This window comes from Saccopteryx leptura, chromosome 7 (genome assembly GCF_036850995.1).
Source record: "Saccopteryx leptura isolate mSacLep1 chromosome 7, mSacLep1_pri_phased_curated, whole genome shotgun sequence".
NCBI classification, from domain to species: domain Eukaryota; kingdom Metazoa; phylum Chordata; class Mammalia; order Chiroptera; family Emballonuridae; genus Saccopteryx; species Saccopteryx leptura.
The window spans coordinates 54,973,193-54,995,141 of NC_089509.1; the positions used below are offsets into that span (position 1 = coordinate 54,973,193).

General features: G+C 38.4%; 1 protein-coding gene across 8 annotated transcripts in view; it reads right to left on the reverse strand.

Annotated features, from left to right (window-relative positions):
- The window catches only part of ABCB11 (ATP binding cassette subfamily B member 11), a 134,075-nt gene that overhangs the window by 9,086 nt on the left and 103,040 nt on the right, over window positions 1-21,949 (reverse strand). For all 8 annotated transcript variants that reach the window (XM_066345347.1, XM_066345350.1, XM_066345351.1 and 5 more), the window contains 8 exons: window positions 18,153-18,257; window positions 17,904-18,065; window positions 12,066-12,269; window positions 9,927-10,168; window positions 7,115-7,271; window positions 5,794-5,991; window positions 2,826-3,032; window positions 26-172 (listed from right to left, as the gene is read on the reverse strand). In XM_066345347.1, the coding sequence (XP_066201444.1) occupies window positions 26-172; window positions 2,826-3,032; window positions 5,794-5,991; window positions 7,115-7,271; window positions 9,927-10,168; window positions 12,066-12,269; window positions 17,904-18,065; window positions 18,153-18,257 (1,422 nt within the window). The remainder of the gene's footprint in view (window positions 1-25; window positions 173-2,825; window positions 3,033-5,793; window positions 5,992-7,114; window positions 7,272-9,926; window positions 10,169-12,065; window positions 12,270-17,903; window positions 18,066-18,152; window positions 18,258-21,949) is intronic.

The window sequence follows — 21,949 nt, forward strand, 5'->3', positions numbered from 1 at the left end:
AGACTTTAGAAAAATCAATATGTACCTTTTCACTTTCTGTGTCTAAGGCAGAAGTTGCTTCATCTAGTAGCAAGATTTTAGGATCTCGTATGATGGCCCGAGCAATAGCAATGCGTTGTTTCTCTCCTCGAGAGAGTTGAGACCCCTGGGACCCGACATTAGTTTCATATTTCTGGAAAAAATATAAGTTTGAAAATCAGTAAGTAGTACAATTGCTCCTATGCTGTATGGAGCCCACAACAATGAACCCTCGGAGAACTGAAACTGTCTCTTGTTTTTTGAATTGGCAATAGTGAATGAGTCCTTCTACGTATATAGGATGTCAAATCCATTTAGAAATCTAAAACAAACGTGAAATTTGTGACCTTTCTGTTGAGAAACAAAGAAACTTTATATATACCCTTCTCTGCATTTCTTTTAATTTTGTATATTTTATTTCTTTCTCCCTATGTGTGAGATTCCTTTCTGATTAAAGATTCCCTAATTTTCAAATTCCTCTATAAAAGATCTTTCTGAAACAGAATAATCCCAGGAATGGAAGGGCCTTGTGAGAGCTCTTCTAGTTCCGACCCCAGTTGAGGAGGCATCATTCTGGAACACGAGGCCAGGTGTGAATCTTCATTCTGCTGCTTACTAGCTCTATGATCATGAATGAAAAAGTTATTTCAATTTCTTAAAGGTACAAACAGTTCTGAAAAAACGCAGATATTTACAAGTAATTCACATATTTGTTGTGAGTTTTAGATGAAATGATGAAGCAAAATTCTTAGCTAGATACCTGGCATAACTACATAAAAAATAGTTAACATTCCCAGAATATTACTATGCATCAGATATTATGCTAACTATTCTAGCCAAATTGTCATTTAATATTCAGAAAAATCATTTTCTCCCTATTTTACAGGTTACAAAATTTAAGCACATATAGGTAAGAAAATTGTGTAAAGGCGAACAAACAGAAGCAGTGACAGTGAAATCTAAATCCACATGTGTCTAGCCTGGCCAGGTGGTGGTGCAGTGGATAGAATGTCAGACTGGGACACAGAGGACCCAGGTTCGAAACTCTGAGGTCGCCGGCGAGCGCGGGCTCATCTGGCTTGAGCACGGGCTCACCAGGCTTGAGCACGGGCTCACCAGGCTTGAGCACGGGCTCACCAGCTTGAGCACGGGGTTACTGGCTTGAGTGTGGCATCATTGATATAACTCCATCATTGCTGGCTTGAGCCCAAAGGTCACTGGCTTGATCCCAAGGTCACTGGCTTGAGCAAGGGGTCACTGGCTCTGCTGTAGCCCCTCAGTCAAGGCACATATGAGAAAGCAATCATTGAACAACTAAGGTGCCACAACGAAGAATTGATGCTTCTCATCTCTCTCCCTTCCTGTCTGTCTGTTCCTCTCTCTGTGTCTCTGTCACAAATAAATAAAAATAAATCCACATGTGTCTAGCTTGAGAGCTTTGGTCCCTCACTGTTACTCTACCCGCCTTCCATATAGGGGTCTGCCTCTACCCCCACCCCCATGCCTCCTGAAAAAGGTTCAACCGAGTCAAGTGAGTCTCATAATAAGCTGCATTGTCCTACTATAACCACTGAGAAAAAGTGCTCAGTGAAAGGGATTACAGATTAGTCTATATGAGAAAGAGGCAATAAATTAACTCTAAGCCAGTGCCTTCCACAAAATGAGTAGGTGCTCAACAAAGATTTGTGAAACAAATCAATCTTCCAGTGGACACATAAACTTTGCTTTTCATTTACGGTACAGCAAATAGCAATTTCCACATTAGGCTACTCAAGTTAAAATGAGGCCAAAGCCTAAGACTTAGAATCTTTTGTGAAAAGAACAAAGTGCTCAGCACAAAACCCCCAAAATTTATAAACATAATCACTTACAAAGAAAAGCAATTTCCCAGAGTATTTAAAAGAGAAAAGTGGGAAAAGTTAAACATTAATATTTGGCTTATAACATTCAGTTTCCATGTCTTAATTCTCTTTGTGATCAATCACCAAGAGAGACTCTTGGTAGATGGAAAAATTCAGTCGATATTGTGCTGAATTTTAACTGGGCTCTGGAAAAGTGCGATACACTAAGGCAGGTGCAACTTACCCCACCAGCTGCAGGATAAGCTACCAAATAATAAAGTTATGATAATGACAATAATGACAACAGCTCTCTTTGGGTAGCTATTATCTATATTCTTTCATTTTAATGTTATTTTTTGCATTTTTCAGATGACTGAGTCACAAGGTTACACAGCCAGTAAGTGGTAAAGCTTGGATTCAAATTAGTATATGCTTTATTTTTATTTATTTTTTATTTATTTATTTTTTTTAATTTCTTTTTTTTTTTTAAAGATTTTATTTATTCATTATAGAGAGGAGAGAGAGAGAGAGAGAGAAGGGGGAGGAGCAGGAAGCATCAACTCCCATATATGCCTTGACCAGGCAAGCCCAGGGTTTTGAACCGGCAACCTCAGCGTTTCCAGGTCGACGCTTTATCCACTGCGCCACCACAGGTCAGGCAGTAAATGCTTTAAATTTCAGGATTTTTTCCACAATGTTAAGCAAATGCTCAGTACGCTACTGCTTTGGATACAACTAATTCTATAGCATCCTTTGCACCTGATAATATAACACTTTTCAAAACTAAAGAGTATGTTGATGAAGGGCATTTATCTTACTTAAAAGACTGAGCTAAACCCCAAGCACTAAGAAATAAATTGTGTTGACTTGGACTTTTTCCTTGAGCCCAAATCATAATATTCTTTGGCTGTTCTATCTCTCCCCATCATCGTCTCCCATGGAGAGTCACTCTGACTTGGTACTCACCTCTGGGAGAGACATGACAAAGTCATGCAGCTGAGCCTGCTTTGCGGCTTCTATGACTTTTTCCATGGGAATGTCTTTGGTGTTGTCCCCATACTTGATATTGTCCATTATGCTGCAGGCAAAGAGCACGGGCTCCTGGGAAACGATTCCAATGTTCGAGCGGAGAAACTGGACATTTACCTTCTTGCTGTCATGCCCATCTATCATCTGCCAACAGGGGAGACAAGCAGGGCACCGAGTTTTAGAATTTCAACAGCAAGAAAAGTTTATATTCTAGAGTTAATGTTATGTAGGACATTTGCTTTGCTTAAGAGACAACAATCCAAGGACACCTGGAAATGAATTACGTTGCTTTTGACCCCTGGAGGTGGTGTTGGTCAGAATGGTGTTAAAGTTGTGATCAGACCATGGTTTTGTTTGTTTGTTTGTTTCCCAAACTCGGGCTCTGTAGGTGATACGAATGAGAAAGGTACTCAGGACAGTACATAGTTCTTTTTTCTTTAATTTCCCTTTATACTTTGGTGCAGGACATCCTCTACAAGTTTGAGGAACTGCTCCATTTTGAGACTCCATAGGTAATAAAATTGGACAGCATAAGAATCACACCTGTCTCTGGAATCTCACTGACACCTGCCTCTGAATAACTGAGATGATGGGCTCAAGTCAGAAAGGAGTACATTTAATTACTTAGTCAATAAACAAACACGTATCGACTTCCCCGCCACAAAGGCTCTATGTTAGGCAGTCTTTGGTCTGCTTTCAGAAGAAAACATAATCTTTTTTTTTCTAGGAACTCACCCCCCTAGTTAAGCAGTTCAGTGTAGGAATTCACATATCTACCATTTGAACTGGTTCACTTAAAAGTCCTACAATAGTTAAGATGCAGTATGTCTAACATACTACTGTAAAACATTTGGTCTTATGATTTTAGAAAAAGACTATTTAAATGGTGTGAACATATTATATCGTAGAAAATATCTCAACAATGGAAAAAGCAAACACTATTAGAAAAAAAAAAACATAAGGCCTTCCTCAACAACTAGCTCTCTCTCACTTTCCTCCACTCATTTTCCATAGTACTTACAGTCTGTAAAGCATAATTTAATATTTAAATACGGGAGCTGCTTGCTAATTGTTGTACATGTGCCGGTATTGTTAACTCCTAGAAGACAGAGACATGCAGCATGCTCCGAGTCTCCCACCGGGTCTAATGTAGTGCTATGGGATGAACGCTATGTACGTAATCATAGTACAAGTTGTTAATCAATTTTCAATTTTTACAGTCAGTCTAGAATGAAAGCATGAAAATAATAAATGTTATAAACAGAATGTAAGCATTTTCTATTCTTGATCATATAAAAGTGTAGTCATTAGGACTTGACAGGTAAAAGGAGGAAGAGGTGAAAATAAAGTTAAAATTGCTAATATTCTCATCTTATTTTTTAAGTTAATTTATTATTAGGGTGACACTAGTTAACACAATTATACAGGTTTCAGTTGTCCAATTCTTCAACACATCACTGAATTGTGTGTTCACCCCCTCCCCAAGTCAAGTCTTCTTCCATCACCATATACCCCTCTATACCTTCCTCCTCTCCTCTCTCTCCCGGCAAACACCACACTGGTGCCCATGTCCAAAAGGTATTTTAAAAAATGGTTTTATTTATTCATTTTAAAGAGGGGAAGGAGATAGATAGGGAGAGAAGGGGGAAAGCAAGAAGCATCAACTCCCATATATTGTGCCTTGACCAGACAAGCCCAGGATTTCGAACCAGCAACCTCAGCATTCCAGGTTGACCCTTTATCCACTGTGTCACTGCAGGTCAGGTCATGTTCATAAGGTTTTCTTTGTCCTTTTTTTGCTCTATTCCCCTACTTCCCTCTCTTCCCCCCACAGCTGTCAGCCAACTCTCTATGTCTCTATTCTGCTTGTTAGTTCATCTTGTTCATTAGTTTCCACATATGAGTGAAATCATATGGGATTGTCTTATTCTTATCTTAAAAAGGCAGAATTCAAGAGATGTTATCTATAGGCAGTGAAAAGAAAACAGAAGTGTATTAGTTAAATTTTCAAATAGAGGAATGTTTATCTATCTATATTGGGAGGAAGTAGGTAAAAGGGGAAAGAGTGGTGAGGGTAAGCTAAATTTCTATCTCTTGAGAATAAGTCAGCAGAATCTAAATTTGGTAAATCATGAAACAGCAGCATAAGCATATTATTTAGAGGCACCGAGGTAATCATTGGGACATCTAAAAACATCAGAGGCTAAAGATTGTTGTCTTTGAGCAGAGAAATGGGGAGTGGTAGGAAGGTAGAATAAAAACTTGTTTTTTTATTACAAATCTTTATTTTATTTTGTACTCCTCTGAATATGTTATTTGGAAAGAAAAAAAGGAAAAGAGAAGAGAAGAGAAAAAAGAAAAAAATGCTGTGGAAAATAAGCAACAAAGCAACCCACCAATTTTTCAATTTTTCTCATCAAAGCTTTATGGCACATGACTACCATTTGAGGTTTTCATACTATTTAAATTTAAGCTTCTTCAACCAGGATTGCCCCTGATTTTTTCATACTAAATCCCCTTTCTTCCTCATTTATCACCGTGTCCTTTATCACCCCCACCTTTTCCGTTCCCAGTCATTAGTCTCCTGATTAGTCTGTACTTTCTGCTCCATTTACGGGCAAGTGAATGCTTCTGTTAAATACACTCATCTCCAGCTCTGCAGTGTGCCCAGTTTTCTTTGCCTAACTGGTCAGCAGGCCATCTGGAACTGGGAAGAATATGATATTAGAAATTGTGAGGTGGAATCAGGTCAACCAGCAAATGACTGGTACTGGAAACTATGTATAGGAGAGAGCGTCTAAGGTAAGCTCTTTAGAGCCAGTTTGGTAAGGCATAATCTTGAAGACCACTGTCAGGGGTTGGAAATACAGAAAGTGAAATTCTATAAAGCATTAGCATTGCTTACCACCTTCCCTTGGTTGGGATCATAGAAACGTTCCAACAGCTGAATACTGGTGCTTTTGCCACATCCACTGCTTCCAACAAATGCCAGGGTTTGCCCTGGACTAACTGACACTGAGAGACCATTCAGAACTTGTACATCAGGTCGAGAAGGATATGTAAATTTGCAGTCTATGAAGTCAATCTGGCCCTGAAAGTTGTCCTGTGGATGAAAAGATTGTAAAAATATATACTCCTACTAGAATCTAGAATATTGAAATTGCACCCAAAACTGAGTTTTAAATCCCTGCTTAAGATACCTTCTATACCATTCTGCCGAAGAACAAAGTATAAGGACAACAACTTAAAGAAATGGCATTCTATTCTCTATTCTAACAGGGGTAGAATAAAGGGAAGCTTGAGCAATTAAATTAAAAGTATCTGAGCTCTTATTACCATTCTAACCTAAGGGGATTTCTTTGTCATTCATTACTTGACATTCTGGAAAAATGTCAAATGGAAGACACTAACTATAGTATATGATTACATCACAGAAGCCAGGAGCTGTCCAAACCCTTATAGCTCTGTTCCCCTAAAGATTTAAAGTAATAGCATTACACTTGAAATGACTTAGAAAGAAAGTTAGTTAAGCCCTGTACTACAAGGGTGAATACCTTCAGTTGTACTATCTGAATTATGAATTCTAGAAATGGGTAGATATTTAACAGAGACTTTACTTTTATTGAGCTAAAGAAGAAACAATTTAAAAAGATTTTTGAATTTAGTTTAGCTTTTCTAGGGTTTAGATTGTTTTTTTTTTTCTTCTGAACATATGAGGATATTAGAAAATAAGCAGAGGAAATTAAAAAAACACTTGTGGAGACTGCCAATTAGAAAAAAAGATATTTTGTTAAGATCAAATTAATTTCCTGACAGTCTTTATGAATGAGCTAAACCTGAATCCAAATAAACCTGAATTACATCAATATAGGACAGGAAAAACTGGTTTTTCTACATTCCATACCTGAATGTCAGTAGAAAATGTGTTGTTTGGGTGGCTTCATTATTTTGGACTGAGTGTGTTTTATAAAACAAAGAATTTAGCATTCACTGAATGTTGTTCCCTTTTTCAAATGCCTGCTTTATGAATAATTTTTAATGCTAATTTACTTCATTTCTTTGCATTTCCCAATGTGTTTATTCTGAGTGCATGTAAATGAATCCATGCACTGCAGGAGTTTAGAGGCCAAGTGGTAGTGTTCTATGATCAGCCCTAGTGGCTGTTCCACACACACACAGAAGCACAACCCTCCCTACTGTCCTCATACTTCCACGTCAGGACTTACCCATTTTTCGCCTGCACCACTATATACATTGATAGGGGGTCGTCGGTCCAGCAGTTGAAAAAACCGTGCAGCTGATATTTTAGCTTTGGCATAACTCGGGGTGTAAGAGTAGGCTCTTCCAAGAGCTGTTGCACTCAGTACAACTGAGGAGATCACCCTGCAATTGGACAAACACTATGTAGAGAAGGGTGTGGTGTGGTTGGTGTGGTGGCCTAAGAGGCAGAAGCTCAGGGCCAGCCAAGAACTGAGCAGCCTTGGGCAGGCCACATTAGATTTGCCTGGGAAGGTGGAGTTAAAGAGATTTGCAGTTTTCAAATTGTGTTCTATCAAAAAGGGTGTGGGGAGGATGAACTAAAGGAGGCTCAGACTTCCAAATCCTGCTTCAACTGCAGTAGCCTTTTAAAAAAAAAATGTAAAAAAGACTTCTTAAAAAAAAAGAGGGCATGAAAAATCACTAGATTGGTTGATTTTTACAATGCTAATGTTTTTCTTTTGCCTGAGAGAGAAAGAGAGAGAGAGAGAGAGAGAGAGAGAGAGAGAGACAAGAAGGGAAGAGAGGGAGAGAGATGAGAAGCATCAATTTATAGTTGCAGCACTTTAGTTGTTCATTGATTGTTTCTTATATGTGCCTTGATAGGGGGACTCCAGCTGAGCCAGTGACCCCTTGCTCAATCCAGAGATCTTGGGCTTCAAGCCAGTAACTTCCAGGCTCAAGCGAACAACCATGGGATCATGTCAATGATCCCACGCTCAAGCTGGTGACCTTGGGGTTTCAAATCTGAGACCTCAGCATCCCAGGTTGATGTTTTATCCACTGCACCACCACAACTCAGATTATAATGCTAACATTTTTTCAGTCTACCAGAAGTATATATGTAAAAGAGAATGGTGATAAAAACATCAATCTGTACAAAGCAAGTATGTAATTCATGCTTCAGACAGCATAAGAAAGATATAATTGCCTATATCCTTCCACTTGGCCCAGCCTCTAACTATCAATATATTCAACATGAGCTTAATTAGTGAGTAAATGAATCAATGAATAAATGGAAGATAAACATGGTGAGAGATACCCTATGATGTGAAGAGCACCCTGAAAGTTGCCCTTCTGCACTGCCAAGCGGAGGGCCTGCCTTGTAGTGCTAGGGGGCAGTGTCTGTGTGTTCTATTGCTCAGTTCATAAGCAGAAACTGCTTTAGGCCAGACTTGCAAAGCCAAACATCACCAGGAGCCCTGCCCAAAGCTTAAAGCAATGAAAAGCAACCACAATAAAATGAGAAATGGTGGAAGGTGACCTTTCAGTTTTTAAAGAGAAGTCAGAAATTAGGAGCCTTCTATAGTCTATGAATTCTTACATGTTGGCAAATAATTCTTCAAAACTCTTACATAAACTAGACAAGTCAACTGTTTCTGATTTTGGATTTAAGTTAGTAGTTTTAAATGTGCAAAAATTTAGAAAAGAGACTTTCCTGGTTGGGATCAGAGTAACTGGGCAGGAGAATAAAATTCTTCTATATTGAATATCAAAGGCAAGAAGAAAGAACTTACATCTTGAAAATGAACCCAAAAGAACAGATTTCTATTGGGACCCCCTTTCCTCATGCCCTCCACGGTGTTCTCCGGTCATTTCCCTCCGCCCCTCTAATGCACATCAGCCACCACACCTCACCCATGTATATACGAGCCCCTTGGTGCCTTTAGGCTCTCACATCTGGAAACGTGAGAAACTGGACTCAAAGCTAATCTTATTAGAAAAGTAGTCTCCAGTAAGAAAGAAACAGAATTCCCCTGAACTGCCCTTTCTGTCTCCACCTAGAAGTCAGCTGGAAACGTGACCTTTCTGTAAGAATTAGAGTTCAAATAGTTCTCTGTTTCCTCCTCTTCAAGGCATTAGCCGGTATGGTAGATGATGAAAATAGTTCATCCTTCCAATTACTCTGTGCACTCATTCTCCTTTGCAATATGACTTCTTTTACTCCTCTGTGATATTGTGATTTATAATAAGAAGCATATTGTGCTTTGCCCAGTTTCTGACACAGAGCACCTAAACCCTTGGAATTTCTTATATCTGGAGAATAATCAAGGTATATTTTGCTATGTTAACGCAGCAGCTTTTGGAAAGTCCCTAGGAAACCTAAGGATGGGGTTGGATGCCAGGGGAAGCAACCATTTCATTAAGGGGTGGAACTTTTAGTCTCTTTTCCCACATTTCACCTTCAGGTCTGAGGGATCTGATGGTGGTGGGGTGGGCAGTCTGGTAGAACTGTGTCCTTAACCTCTGGGCTCTGATGCTGCCTCCGGGCATGTGGTGGTAGAATGAAGCTGAATGGTAGGACACCCATCGGTCTCAGAAGTGTTGTGAGTGTGATAGCAGTGTGAGAATAAAGGAGAAACATATCAGATTCTCTCATCAAAAGGTAGATTCTAGTTCTCTATTCTTTTAATCTGGGTATGATTTTCTTTGGCCGAAGAGGCATTAGAAAGTATAATGCGTGCACAGACTTGAAACGTGCCTGCACAGTTGGGCTACTTTCTCTTGTTGTGCTTGGAACTCTGAGACCATAATGTGGAGAAAGCAAACTCCCCTACAGTGCAGCCCTGTGGAGACAGAAGCCCACTCAGAAGCCTGATTGAGTTGGCCCAGGCCAGAAGAACCACCCTCAGAATCCACGGAATCTTGAGAAATAATAAACCTTAGCTGTTTAAGACACCAACTTTAAGATGGCGTGTTAGGCAGCAAAAGCTAACTTACAGAACCAGGCCATTCTTCTCGGCATGTTGATCTTTTATGACCTTGGCCTACAGTCCTCACCTGAACACATAGCTGAAATGTAGCCCCTCACTGTGGATTAAGTAACCTCCATATCTGTAGGAAGCAGAATTAGCAACGAACACAATGCACTGGGAAAAACCAAAGCAGAATCCATAAACATTTGCTTTTCGAATGGCCGTCTTGAATGGCTTCACGAGCTCCCTCTCAAATGCTTCAATAAACTGCTTCTCCTTTCCAATTCCAGCAACAGTGCGGATGTTACTGAGGGCTTCGCTTGTGATCTGAAGAATGGAAAAGAGTCTTAGGAATAAAAGGCAGAAATAACTACTTTTGTGACATGTCAGCTGCTACATGGATTAGATCTAGTGCAAATGGCATAATGGGATACAAATGAGAGACAAAGGCATCCTCTGGGAACACGAGGACGTTGCTGGAGATCAACTCAACGGGACCAGGAGACATTCTGTCGGTTAAATTCAGGTACTACTTTATACTAGCATGGTTTTGTTGCCTCCCTTTGCTGTGGAAAGGAGGGAGAGGAGCGATGCATGTGGTTACCTTTGAAAGCTTTTTAGCATCTGTGGTACTTCATTTAAAATGTTTAAAATGGTATTGTTAGATGTCTTCTGAGACAAGAGGTTATACTATAAATTTAAAATATCAGTTTCTATCTTATTTAAAATTAATCTGAACAAATATTATTTGAGATAAATTAAAATTAAATATAAAGTTTACTTTTTAGTCTATAATATGACTTTGTTTCAATCTGTACTGTAGGGTAAATAATTATTACTTCTGTATTAGGGTGCTGTCTTAAAAATAACACAAAGGTGGGCTACTTTCAACCACTGCCATACAACGTCCTTTTGGCTTCTGCCTGCTCGGGCAGTGTTCACATTCTCTTAAAAGAGACAAAACCTAGATTATAATAAATTTGTTAAAAGAGTGAGGGTGTGGGCCCTGGCTGGTTTGCTCAGTGGTAGAGTGTCTGCCCATCATGTGGATGTCTCGGGTTTGATTCCCAGTCAGGGCAAACAGGCCTTTACCTCAGACGCTAAAAAAATAGCTCTGGTTGCAATGGAGCAAGGGCCCCAGATGGGCAGAGCATCACCCCCTAGTGGGCTTGCCAGGTGGATCCCAGTCCCAGCACATGTGAAGTTTGTTTCTGCTTCCCCTACCCTCACTAAAAAAAAGAAAAAAAAACCTGACTAGGTGATGGCGCAGTGGATAAAGCATCGGACTGGGATGCGGAAGGACCTAGGTTCGATACCCTGAGGTTACCAGCTTGAGCGCGGGCTCATCTGGTTTGAGCAAAAAGCTCACCAGCTTGGACCCAAGGTTGTTGGCTCGAGCAAGGGGTTACTCAGTCTGCTGAAGGCCCGTGGTCAAGGCACATATGAGAAAGCAATCAATGAACAACTAAGGTGTCACAACGAAAAACTAATGATTGATGCTTCTCATCTCTCTCCGTTCCTGTCTGTCTGTCCCTATCTATCCCTCTCTCTGACTCTGTCTCTGTAAAAAAAAAAAAAAAAAAAAGAAAGAAAGAAAGAAAAAAGAGTGAGGGTGTGTGTATATGTATGTGCATGGTTTCTTATATCTGATAAGTGTCCATGCTACCATTCCCTCATTTACCCCAATAACCAGATATTAATTAGAGCATACTTTTTAAAATTCCATAACTAAAACATAAGTGTATATGTGATCTAAACTGTACCTCATGGTTCTATTTCGAAAAGACATTGGCACAAGTTAACAGACACTAAAGTATAAAAATTAAAAGTATGTGCTATTAAAAAGATGACAATTGCTCTCTGTGGATCCCATGACTTGGGGAAGTCATTAAGTTGAAAAAAAACCTTAACAGACAGAAATCTATCTTCTCTTGCAAATGAGAATATACCAAATTGGGATGTGGAAAAAATAAGCATTTGAGAGAAAATTGAACATGTGACCAAATTGAACACGCCCTACTATTCGTCTGCAACTACTCGAACTCTGTATCAGAACATTATTGTCACAGCCTTTGGGCAGAGGCACGTATGAAAAGGGCAAGCGAGAGGTTGTTCCTCGTGAAAGTTTGTAGGCTAACCACTTCCTAATCTCTTAGTACTGCACACTCACTCTTGACAAGCCACTCAGCCGTAAACAGTCTGAAAACTGGGTCTGTAAGATTACCTGTCCTGCGATCTCCAGAGCCTGCTTGTCTTGAGTGGCAAATCCTGTCAACATTCTGGTCTGTACAGCCCCCGATAAAGCCAAGAAAGGGAGGAAACACATTATGACCAGGCTGAGCTTCCAGCTAAAGAGGAAGGCAATGATCATGGCCACAGTGATGTTAGTGAGGGAATTGACCATCATCCCGATTTGAGAGCCGGCAGCCTGCAAACCAAAAGCAATCAAGCAACTTCAGACGTACTGGCTCTTTTACCAAATACCATTATGTGAAAAAGGCTACTTTATACCAAAAAGATAGTTTTAAAAAAATTATTATAATAAAATATATATAGCACAATTTTTATTAGGTTAGCCATTGATAAGTGCACAATTCAATGGCATTAAATACATTCACGGTGTTGTGTAACTATCATCACCATCTATACTCCGAACCTTTTCATCATCCCCAACAAAAACTCTGTACCTGTTAAATAATAACCCCCGTTCCACCCTCTCCCAAGCCTCTGATCACCTCTATTCTATTTTCTGTCTTTATGAATTTGCCTTTTCTAGGTACCACATATAAGTGACTCATACAATATCTTTCTGTGTGTAACTTATTTTACTAAGCACAGTGCTTTTGAGGTCTATCTGTTTTGCAGCATGTATCAGACTTTCATTTCTTTTCCCCACCATTTTTTTTAAAAAGTTAACTTTTTCACTTTATTGATTGCATCTAAAGATGAAGAGTGATAGGATGAAGGTCAATAATTCACATTAGCATCAGATTTTGAAACATGGCACTAGTGGAAAATATGGCTCTGTGTACTGTGCATTACTTTACTGGAGAAGACAAAGAAGTGAGGATAATTTAAAAAGTTTTTTTTTTTTTAAATTTACTGATTTTAGACAGAGAGAAGAAGGAGGGGGAGAGGTCAGGTTGTTGTTACACTTATTTATGCATTAATTTGTTGATTCTTGCATGTGCCCTGACCAGGTATTGAACTCACAACCATGCATATTGGGACAACTCTCTAACCAACTGAGCTGTCAGGCCAGGGAAGAATTTCATTTCTTTTTTGAAATTGAAGTAGAGTTAACATACAATACTATATTAGTTTTAGGTGTACAACATAGTGATTTAACATTTAAATATCTTAAATAATCACCATAATAAGTATAGTAACCATTTGTCACCATATAGTTGTTATTACAATATTATTGATTATATTCCCTATGCTGCACATTACGTCCCTGTGACTTACTTATTTTATAACTGGAAGTCTGCACCTCTTGATTCCCTTCACCTATTTCACCCCCACCTCCTTCCCTGTGGCAACCAGCAGTTTGTTTTCTGTATTTGCGAGTCTATTTATGTTTAGTTTTGTTTGTTCATTTGTTTTGTCTTTAGATTTCACATATAAGTGAAACTATACAGTATTTGTCTTTGTCTGACTTATTTCATTTGGCATAATACTCTCTGGGTCCATCCATGTTGTTGCAAATGGCAGTATTTTATTCTTTTTTATGGCCGAGTAGTATTCCATTGTATATATGTATTAATTACATCTTCTTTTTCTGTCAATGGACACTTAGGTTGCTTTCGTATCTTGGGTATTGTAAATAATGCTGCAATGAAGGGTACATAGAGCTTTTCAAATTAGTGTTTTAATTTCCTTCGGCTAAATATCCAGAAGTGGAATTGCTGGATCATTTTTATTTTATTTTATTTTTTTATTATTTTTATTTATTTATTTATTTTTTAGCAAAAAAGAGTAAGGGAGAGACAAGAAGGGAGAGAGATGAGAAACATCAACTCATAGTTGCTTCATTGATTGTTTCTCATACGTGCCTTGACCAGGGGACTCAAGCTGAGCCAATGCCCCCTTGCTCAAGCCAGTGATTTTTTGGGTTCAAGCCAGTGGCCATGGGATCAAGCTTGCAATCCCGTGCTCAGGCTGGTGAGCCTGTGCTCCAGCCAGTGAGCTCAGGGTTCGAACTTGGGACCTCAGTGTCTCAGGTCAATGCTTTACACACTGTGCTACCACTGGTCAGGCTGGATCATTCCTTTTAAAGCTGAATAATATTTCGTTGTATGTATAGACCATCTTTTGTTTATCTATTCATCTGTTGATAAACACTTGGCTGTTTTTACCTTTTGGCCATAACAAATAATTCTGCAATGGACATTGGTGCACAAATACTTGTTTGAGTTTCTGCTTTCAATTCTTTTGGATATCTACCTATAAGTGGAATTACTGGGTCATATGGTAGTCCTATGTTTAAGAAGGTAGGGTCTTTTAAATAATGGGCTCTCCTATGCATTTGAAGCCTGAATTAATAAAAGCCCATTTTATTCACAGCTTCTTGGGCACTCATCTATTGACTGATCTCATTTCATGGGTGTCTCAGAGAGAGTAGTCAATGTGAGGTAAATTCAGCCCTAAGCATGAGCTGCATATCTATCAAGCATCTGTGCATTTGGCTTTCTTGAAAATATTCAGGCATTGGGACCTGGATAATATTACATATTATTCAGTGAAAATTGACATTTGCTCTATAATTATAGTTTTGAAATTCATATAAGACTTATGATACCAATTGATTCTTACTGAAGTTAGCCTGGTCATTGGTACAAAGTTACATGTTGACTTAATATACAGCTGTTTAGTCAACACAGACAGACAAAATGGATTCAGTCTCAATATAGGTAGAGATTGGACCACTGCAGTGATTATTATTTATACTAATCAAAAATATTCAATAGTTCCAAGTCTTCATCTCACTTGCAGCTATGCAAATATGGCCAAAAGTTGGTGCCTTCTGTGTAGGAAACACATGGGTGGGTACAATTACAGGACTGCTTTATCAAAATTGAAGAGACTTCAGCATTATTTAAGACAAAAAAAAAGAAAAACAACCAAAAGTAAGTAATTAGGTAACCATAGTTGCTAAAGCAATGTTATTCACGAATAATCTGCATCTTTATCCTGTATTAAAGACTAAAATAGAATACAAACCCTGCAGTACAAAGAATTCCCATGTGTTGGTACTAATCCCCTTGAAGACAAGAGTAAAATCTAAATTAAGAATTTCTTATTTGCATACTTATATCCGTAACATCATTATCCACATTAGTCAAAAGGTAGAAGTAACACAAGTGCCCATCTAAGGATTAACAGACAAAGTTTGGTTCATACATATAAGGTGTATTATTCACCCTTAAAAAAATAAATGAGCCTGACCGGGCGGTGGTGCAGTGGATAGAGCGTTGGACTGGGACGCGGAAGACCCAGGTTCGAGACCCCGAAGTCACCAGCTTGAGCGCGGGCTCATCTGGTTTGAGCAAAAAAGCCCACCAGTGTGAACCCAAGGTCGCTGGCTCCAGCAAGGGGTTACTCAGTCTGCTGAAGGCCCACGGTCAAGGCACATATGAGAAAGCAATCAATGAACAACTAAGGTGTTGCAACGCGCAATGAAAAACTAATGATTGATGCTTCTCATCTCTCTCCGTTCCTGTCTGTCTGTCCCTGTCTATCCCTCTCTCTGACTCACTCTCTGTCTCTGTAAAAAAAATAAAATAAAAAAGAAAATGAAATTCTGACACATTCCACGATATGGACAAACCTTGAAGAGATTATACTGAAACAGGCCAGTCACAAAAGGACAAATTTTGTATGATTCCACTTAGATGAGGCTTCTAGAATTTACAGAGACAGACATTTTTACCTGACCTGTGGTGGCGCAGTGGGATAAAGCATCGACCTGGAACACTGAGGTTGCCGGTTCGAAACCTTGGGCTTACCTGGTCAAGGCACATATGGGAGTTGATGCTTCCTGGTCCTCCCCTTTCTCTCTCTCTCTCTCCCCCCCCTCTAAAAATCAATCAATCAATCAATAAAACCTTAAAAAAAATAAAATGGTAAATTTTATGTTGTGTATATGTTAGCACAATTTTTAAAATAAGAACTTCCAGTTGGAAAGGACTATCAGGCATTACAAAGTATGTGAAAAACAACTGTGAAGTTTTTCTTTGACATATTATTTTGTTTCCTTTCATATTTTATTCAACTGATACTTTAAAAAATTAAGAAAGTAGTACAGTCTAAGACATATATATGTGTGTGTGTCATGGCACAATGGGGTGCTACAAGAATTTTTAAAACTTTTAATACTTGACTATTTAGTTAGGGGCATTGAACTCTTTTTTCTTAGATTATTTAAAAAAAAAAAAAGTTGACAACAGTCCAAATAAAAATAGCCCTCCAGTGTGAATGCCCTGTCTTGAACCATAAATATATAGGTCATGTAATAAAGTTACATCTTATTGGTCACATCACATAACAAGGTTGTATCTGATTGGTTAATTCTTGATACCAGAAATCTTAATATACAAGTACAGGTACCTGGTTTTTTAAAAAGTCACTTGGAGCAAAAAGGGTAGGTAATTATCAATTTTTTTTTGTAAATCAATCAAAATTATACCTATTTTCTTGTCAGGTGGGCAAATATATATATGCCACATAATATTAGTAATTAATTTATTTGTGCCATGAGATGAAAAAAGTTGAAAATCACTGCTATATATGATATATTTATTTGTTTTTACAAAAAAGGGATCATACTCAACATATTTCTTTGTAGCTTGATTTTTTCCACTTTGTATAATTATCTCTCCAGACCATTACATATGGCATTTTGAAAGATAGCTGCCTAATATTCTTTAGTATGGCTGTATCGTGATTCATTCAACTATTTTCCTATTGGCAGATATTCAGATAGTTTGCAGGGATTTTATTAATTCTTTGGTCAATATAAAAATATTCTTGAATGCACATTGTCACACAATAGGGAAGAATTTACTACACATAAATTTTGGTCAGAGGGTTTAACCTCATTATTCTCTAAAAAATGTTGAAAGAATTCATACTGTGATCAATATTATATAAGCAAGTCAGTTTCTCCTTGTCCTCACAAATACAAGAAGTTATCATTCATAATGGTTTTTACTGAGTTGAAAGGTGCAAAATGGTATCTCATTGTTTTATTAGTGTTGTTTTATTCATGAAATGAAACAGATCTTCAAATGTTAATTATCCTCTTAACATTTCTTTTTTTGGGGGGAGGGGTAAAAATTGCCTGTCCATATATTTATTTTTAACCTTTTCTTATTAGTTCATTTTTATTTTCTTATCAATTTTAGAAATACACATATTAGAGTTATTAGGTATAATAATCTTTATTAATAATATTTTTCTATTTTATGATTTGTTTATATGAGAATTTTAAATTTTTATGCAGCCCACTAAGTCTACTTTATGGTTTTCTCTTTAGCTTCAGACATTTTCCTCTACTCCCTCTATTATTATTGTTACTCAACAATGTTTCAATGTTCTATTAATAAAATGAAACAAAAGAATAAAACAATTAGTACAAATATCAAAAAAAGAAGAGATAAAATTATTTTTTGTACATAATTTGATTATATACCTAGAAAACCCAAGAGAGAGCTTCCACCCTCTGGGGGTGTAATAAGTCCTGTAGAATCTGAGCCACAGAGCCTAAAAATGTTCTGAGAAAAATGTCTCAGGAAAGTTCTTCTCAATTGCTAGACTCAGGGGAAATCCAAAACCCTGACATATTTTGACTCATGCTATCACACTGATTCTAGGCACTGCCTAGGAGACACTGTGCTTTTTAGCTGCTGTTTTCAGCACTGGAAATGGGGAGAAAGGTGGCTCTGGGGTATCCCAATCCTGCTATTTCATAGGAAATCCATAGGTGATTGTTCGAAGGCTCAAAAGAAAGAAGGTCTATTCCAGTTACTCCAGCCCAAGTCACCGCCTCCCCGTAGCTTACCCCCTGCACTTGGGAAGCATCTGTAGCAAGTCTTGTTGTCAGTGCTCCAGGGCTATTTCTGAGGTCATCAAACCAGCCAATGTCTTGCCCTAATATTGCTCTGAAACCAAATTTACGTAGCCTTTTTGTGAGGAGTTCTCCAGATTTAGCAAAAGCATATCCCTAAAATATGAAAGAGCCTTTAATGATATGTTAACGTGAAAAAGAGGGAAATAGCTAAGTCACTTACTCAAAAATAAAATTCCTTACCTGCAGAAATTGAGTGCAAAGGGATACACAGCCCATTGCTACAAAGAGCAGGCACACACCATGGATCTGTGACCTTTGTTCTTCTTTATCAATAAGTGAAAAAGTCTTTGCAAGATAGGAAGCAAGGAAGTCAATTTATTATTACAAACAATAGCGAAAATAATCAAATTTCTTTTAGAAATTTCTCTTAAACATTGACTTAAAATGATTCCACTTTCAACATACTAATAATTAAACCAAAGTTAACTTGGGATATATGTATTTTAATTCTCTGTGGGGAAGGAAATCTGGAGAATAAAAAGCAATGATTATGATATACAGAATTTTTGTCTTGTTTCTTTGCCTTATGCAGGCAATTATGTTGGCTTTTCTTTGATACAGATGAAAAATATGATGAAATGCCTTAAATCCTTTATGTACTAAGGCAAGAAAAATAGGAAAGAAGGAGGGAAAGAAGGAAGGAAGGAAGGAAGGAAGGAAGGAAGGAAGGAAGGAAGGAAGGAAGGAAGGAAGGAAGGAAGGAAGTTAATCTAAGAATGTTATCTGAGACAAAACTCAAAGTATTAAAACCTCTGTCTTCAATAATAGATGCAATAAAGATGATGTTCTTACTCAGGTACATTGCCCGTTATTAGTTTTATAGAATATATATATGTCATTAAACATATATCATTAATAAAGCAACTAGCTATCAAGGCATTGATGGAATTGGCTTAGGAGAGAAAAAAGTTTTCATCTATTTGATGCTGAGGTTGCTGTCTCTAAATCACCAGAAGCTGAAACACATTCCCCTTAAAAACCAATTAAAAAGGCCCTGGCTGGTTGGCTCAGGGGTAGAATGTTGGCTTAGCGTGTGGAAGTCTTGGGTTTGATTCCTGATGAGGGAACACAGGAGAAGCAACCACCTGCTTCTCCACCCTTCAACCCCTCTCTCTTCTCCTGCAGCCATCGCTCAAATGAGCAAGTTGGTCTCAGGCAATGAGGATGGCTCCATGGCCTCACCTCAGGTACTGGAATGGCTCAGTTGCTGAGCAACAGAGCAGCAGCCACAGATAGGCAGAACATCAGCCCCAGAGAGGGGTTGCTAGGTGGATCCCAGTCAGGGTGCATGCGGGAGCCTGTCTTTCTGCCTCCCACTTGCTAACAACAACAAAAAAAACCCTATGAAAATTGGGAGTGGGTTTTTTCAGCCTATAATAAGTAGTAAACTATACTCATAAGTAGCAGTATTCAGAACTTATAGACATATGCTCAAGTAACAAACTGGGGACCAAACTATTGCAATAAGAAAACAAAGAGAACAGCTGTAAATTCTAATGACATTGCCCTACAGTGAAAGGGGTTTTAGTACAAGAAAACCTTCCTAATTCAGACTAAATGAGGGAACTGTGAGAGTTCAGAAAAAAAGTATACATTGTAGAGATGTATAATAAATCTTTATTTATTGCTCAAAGTAAACTATTTATATTTATTCAGTAAATATTTACTAAGTATCTGCTATATGCCAAATAAATCTCCTGAAAACAATGTATACTGCTCCATTAACAGATTGTTTTTTGTAAAGCAGGAGTAAAACATTCTATCTTAAATTCCAAAGTGGCAGGAAAGGTTCCAGATGAATAAGATTTACTGTATCTAGGACAGAAAAGTTTCCAGAGCCTTCATGGTTCTTACTACAGGTAAAAGTAGGTTCAGCAGTCACCACAGCCACTCTTCTCAGCATAGAATAGCTCACATTTTTATTTTATAGAGTTCAAAAATTAGAGCATTAAAGATATATTTCAGTTTGATTTTTAAAAGCACTACACTAACCCTCTGCAAACCCAAACTCTGATGACACAATTTTCATTTCTCCCTAAGGTCATCTGTTATAATCACAGGCTATAGAACTGTAGATTAGCCAATTTAACTCTAATTTTATAGATGGAAAACTATAGCCCAAAACATCAGATATTTTGTTCAAGATCATGTAGCAAAGTGGTTATTATTAGATGAGGAAACGCCTATATTTCAGATTCTAGTACAATGGTTTTCTTCTGAGCACGCTCTTTGGCTTTTGGTATTAACCATCTTTTTAGGGTTAAAAGAGAATATTTGGCTAATGTTAAACCCACGTAACTATCCAGTGAAAGATTGGGCATCTATGTATCCATAATCTTTTTTCACAAAATTCTTTCCCATGAGTTCTTTGTACTTTCTTTGTATTTGCAAGCCAAACAGTTACCCATCAATAGGTTCCTCAGTTCTTAGATGAGCTGTAGTTTGAACCTACACTGGTGTCATTTTTGTAATGGAAAGTTTGTTGGAGGAGGAAACGAACATTCATTAGACTCTTGCCAAATGTGTTACTTAACCTACATGAGAATTTCTTTGAATTAGTATTCTCAACACAACTCAGAGAGGTAGATGTTCTTGTCTCATATTACAAATGAGGAAACAGGCTCATCAAGAAGAAGCCACGTGCCCAAATGCACGCAGAGAGTGCAGAGCAAAGGCCTACGACAAATCCAGGCTGGCTGGCTCCACAGTTCACGCTTCTTCCCATCCAAATTGCTGTTTTGGGCACTTGGCACATTTTCCAAGTCAAAAAGACCCAGGGAATGCAAATCAGATGAATTGCATCTTACATGTATATTAAGGCTACACTAGATTAGCAATCAGGCACCTAATCATGCCCAGTCATTTGCTGAGTCCATCTTCCAAACTGTGGTCTCAATACACCGAATGTGAATATTGTGGCCTTTAGATATGTCAGAATGGAAATGATGCAATTAAAACCAGACTATTATCTGACTCATGATTATACCTTATGAGAGAAAAATATGAATCTAATGATGAATATGTGATAATTATGCTAAGAGACAATGAAATAATCTTCTTTACCAGAGAGGAAAAATAGTAGTTTGTCTAGCATCATTCTCTTAACAAATATAACCCTGGGAGAATATAAACTGTAAGTAGATTTCGGATTTTAGCGACTAGACCCTGATACCCTGGTCCTGCAGTCCTGGTCAGTGCACTAGCCACTGTACCACCATAGTCCAGTGCAGTCCTTATGTGAAAAGCTCAATTGCTCAAGCTAAGTTTTTCCTGGGATTTCTGGTGTGACTGGAAGAATCACAGAAAATATTCTCACCATCAATAATCAGTGATTGCTCTAGGAGGGCAGGTGTCATAGCTGAATCATCAAGTTGTGTCTGTCTTGGACATTTCATAGACCACTAGAGTTGGAAATTATCTTACAAATGATCTTTGTCAATCCTTTATTTTATAGTTCAGGCAACAGAGGACCGGATGAGGGGCACGATGAGTTCCCAGGGCATAGGACTGGTGAAGCCCGAATTATCATGGCAGTGAAGGGCTCTGGCTAGATTTTGATGGAAATTGCTAAATTCTACATCAATTTTTTTTCAAATCAGCATAATAAAAGAACTAGTTAGTATCTAGCAGAACCAGTTACAGAAGAAGGTCTCCTGACAGGGAAACCAGGACTTTTTCCACAGCAGCGCATAGATAGGGTGATGCTGGGTGAATATGTTCTTTACTCTGCTTTTATAAAACAGAAAGAGATGATCAGCAAAGATGCTGACCTTCTGGATTTATTTTAAAAGCAAACATCTAGCAGAGGTCCCCAAACTTTTTACACAGGGGGCCAGTTCACTGTCCCTCAGACTGTTGGAGGGCTGCCATATACAGTCAGACAGTGCTCCTCTCACTGACCACCAGTGAAAGAGGTGCTCCTTCCGGAAGTGCGGGGGGGGGGGGGGGGCTGGGCGGGGCGGATAAACGGCCTCAGG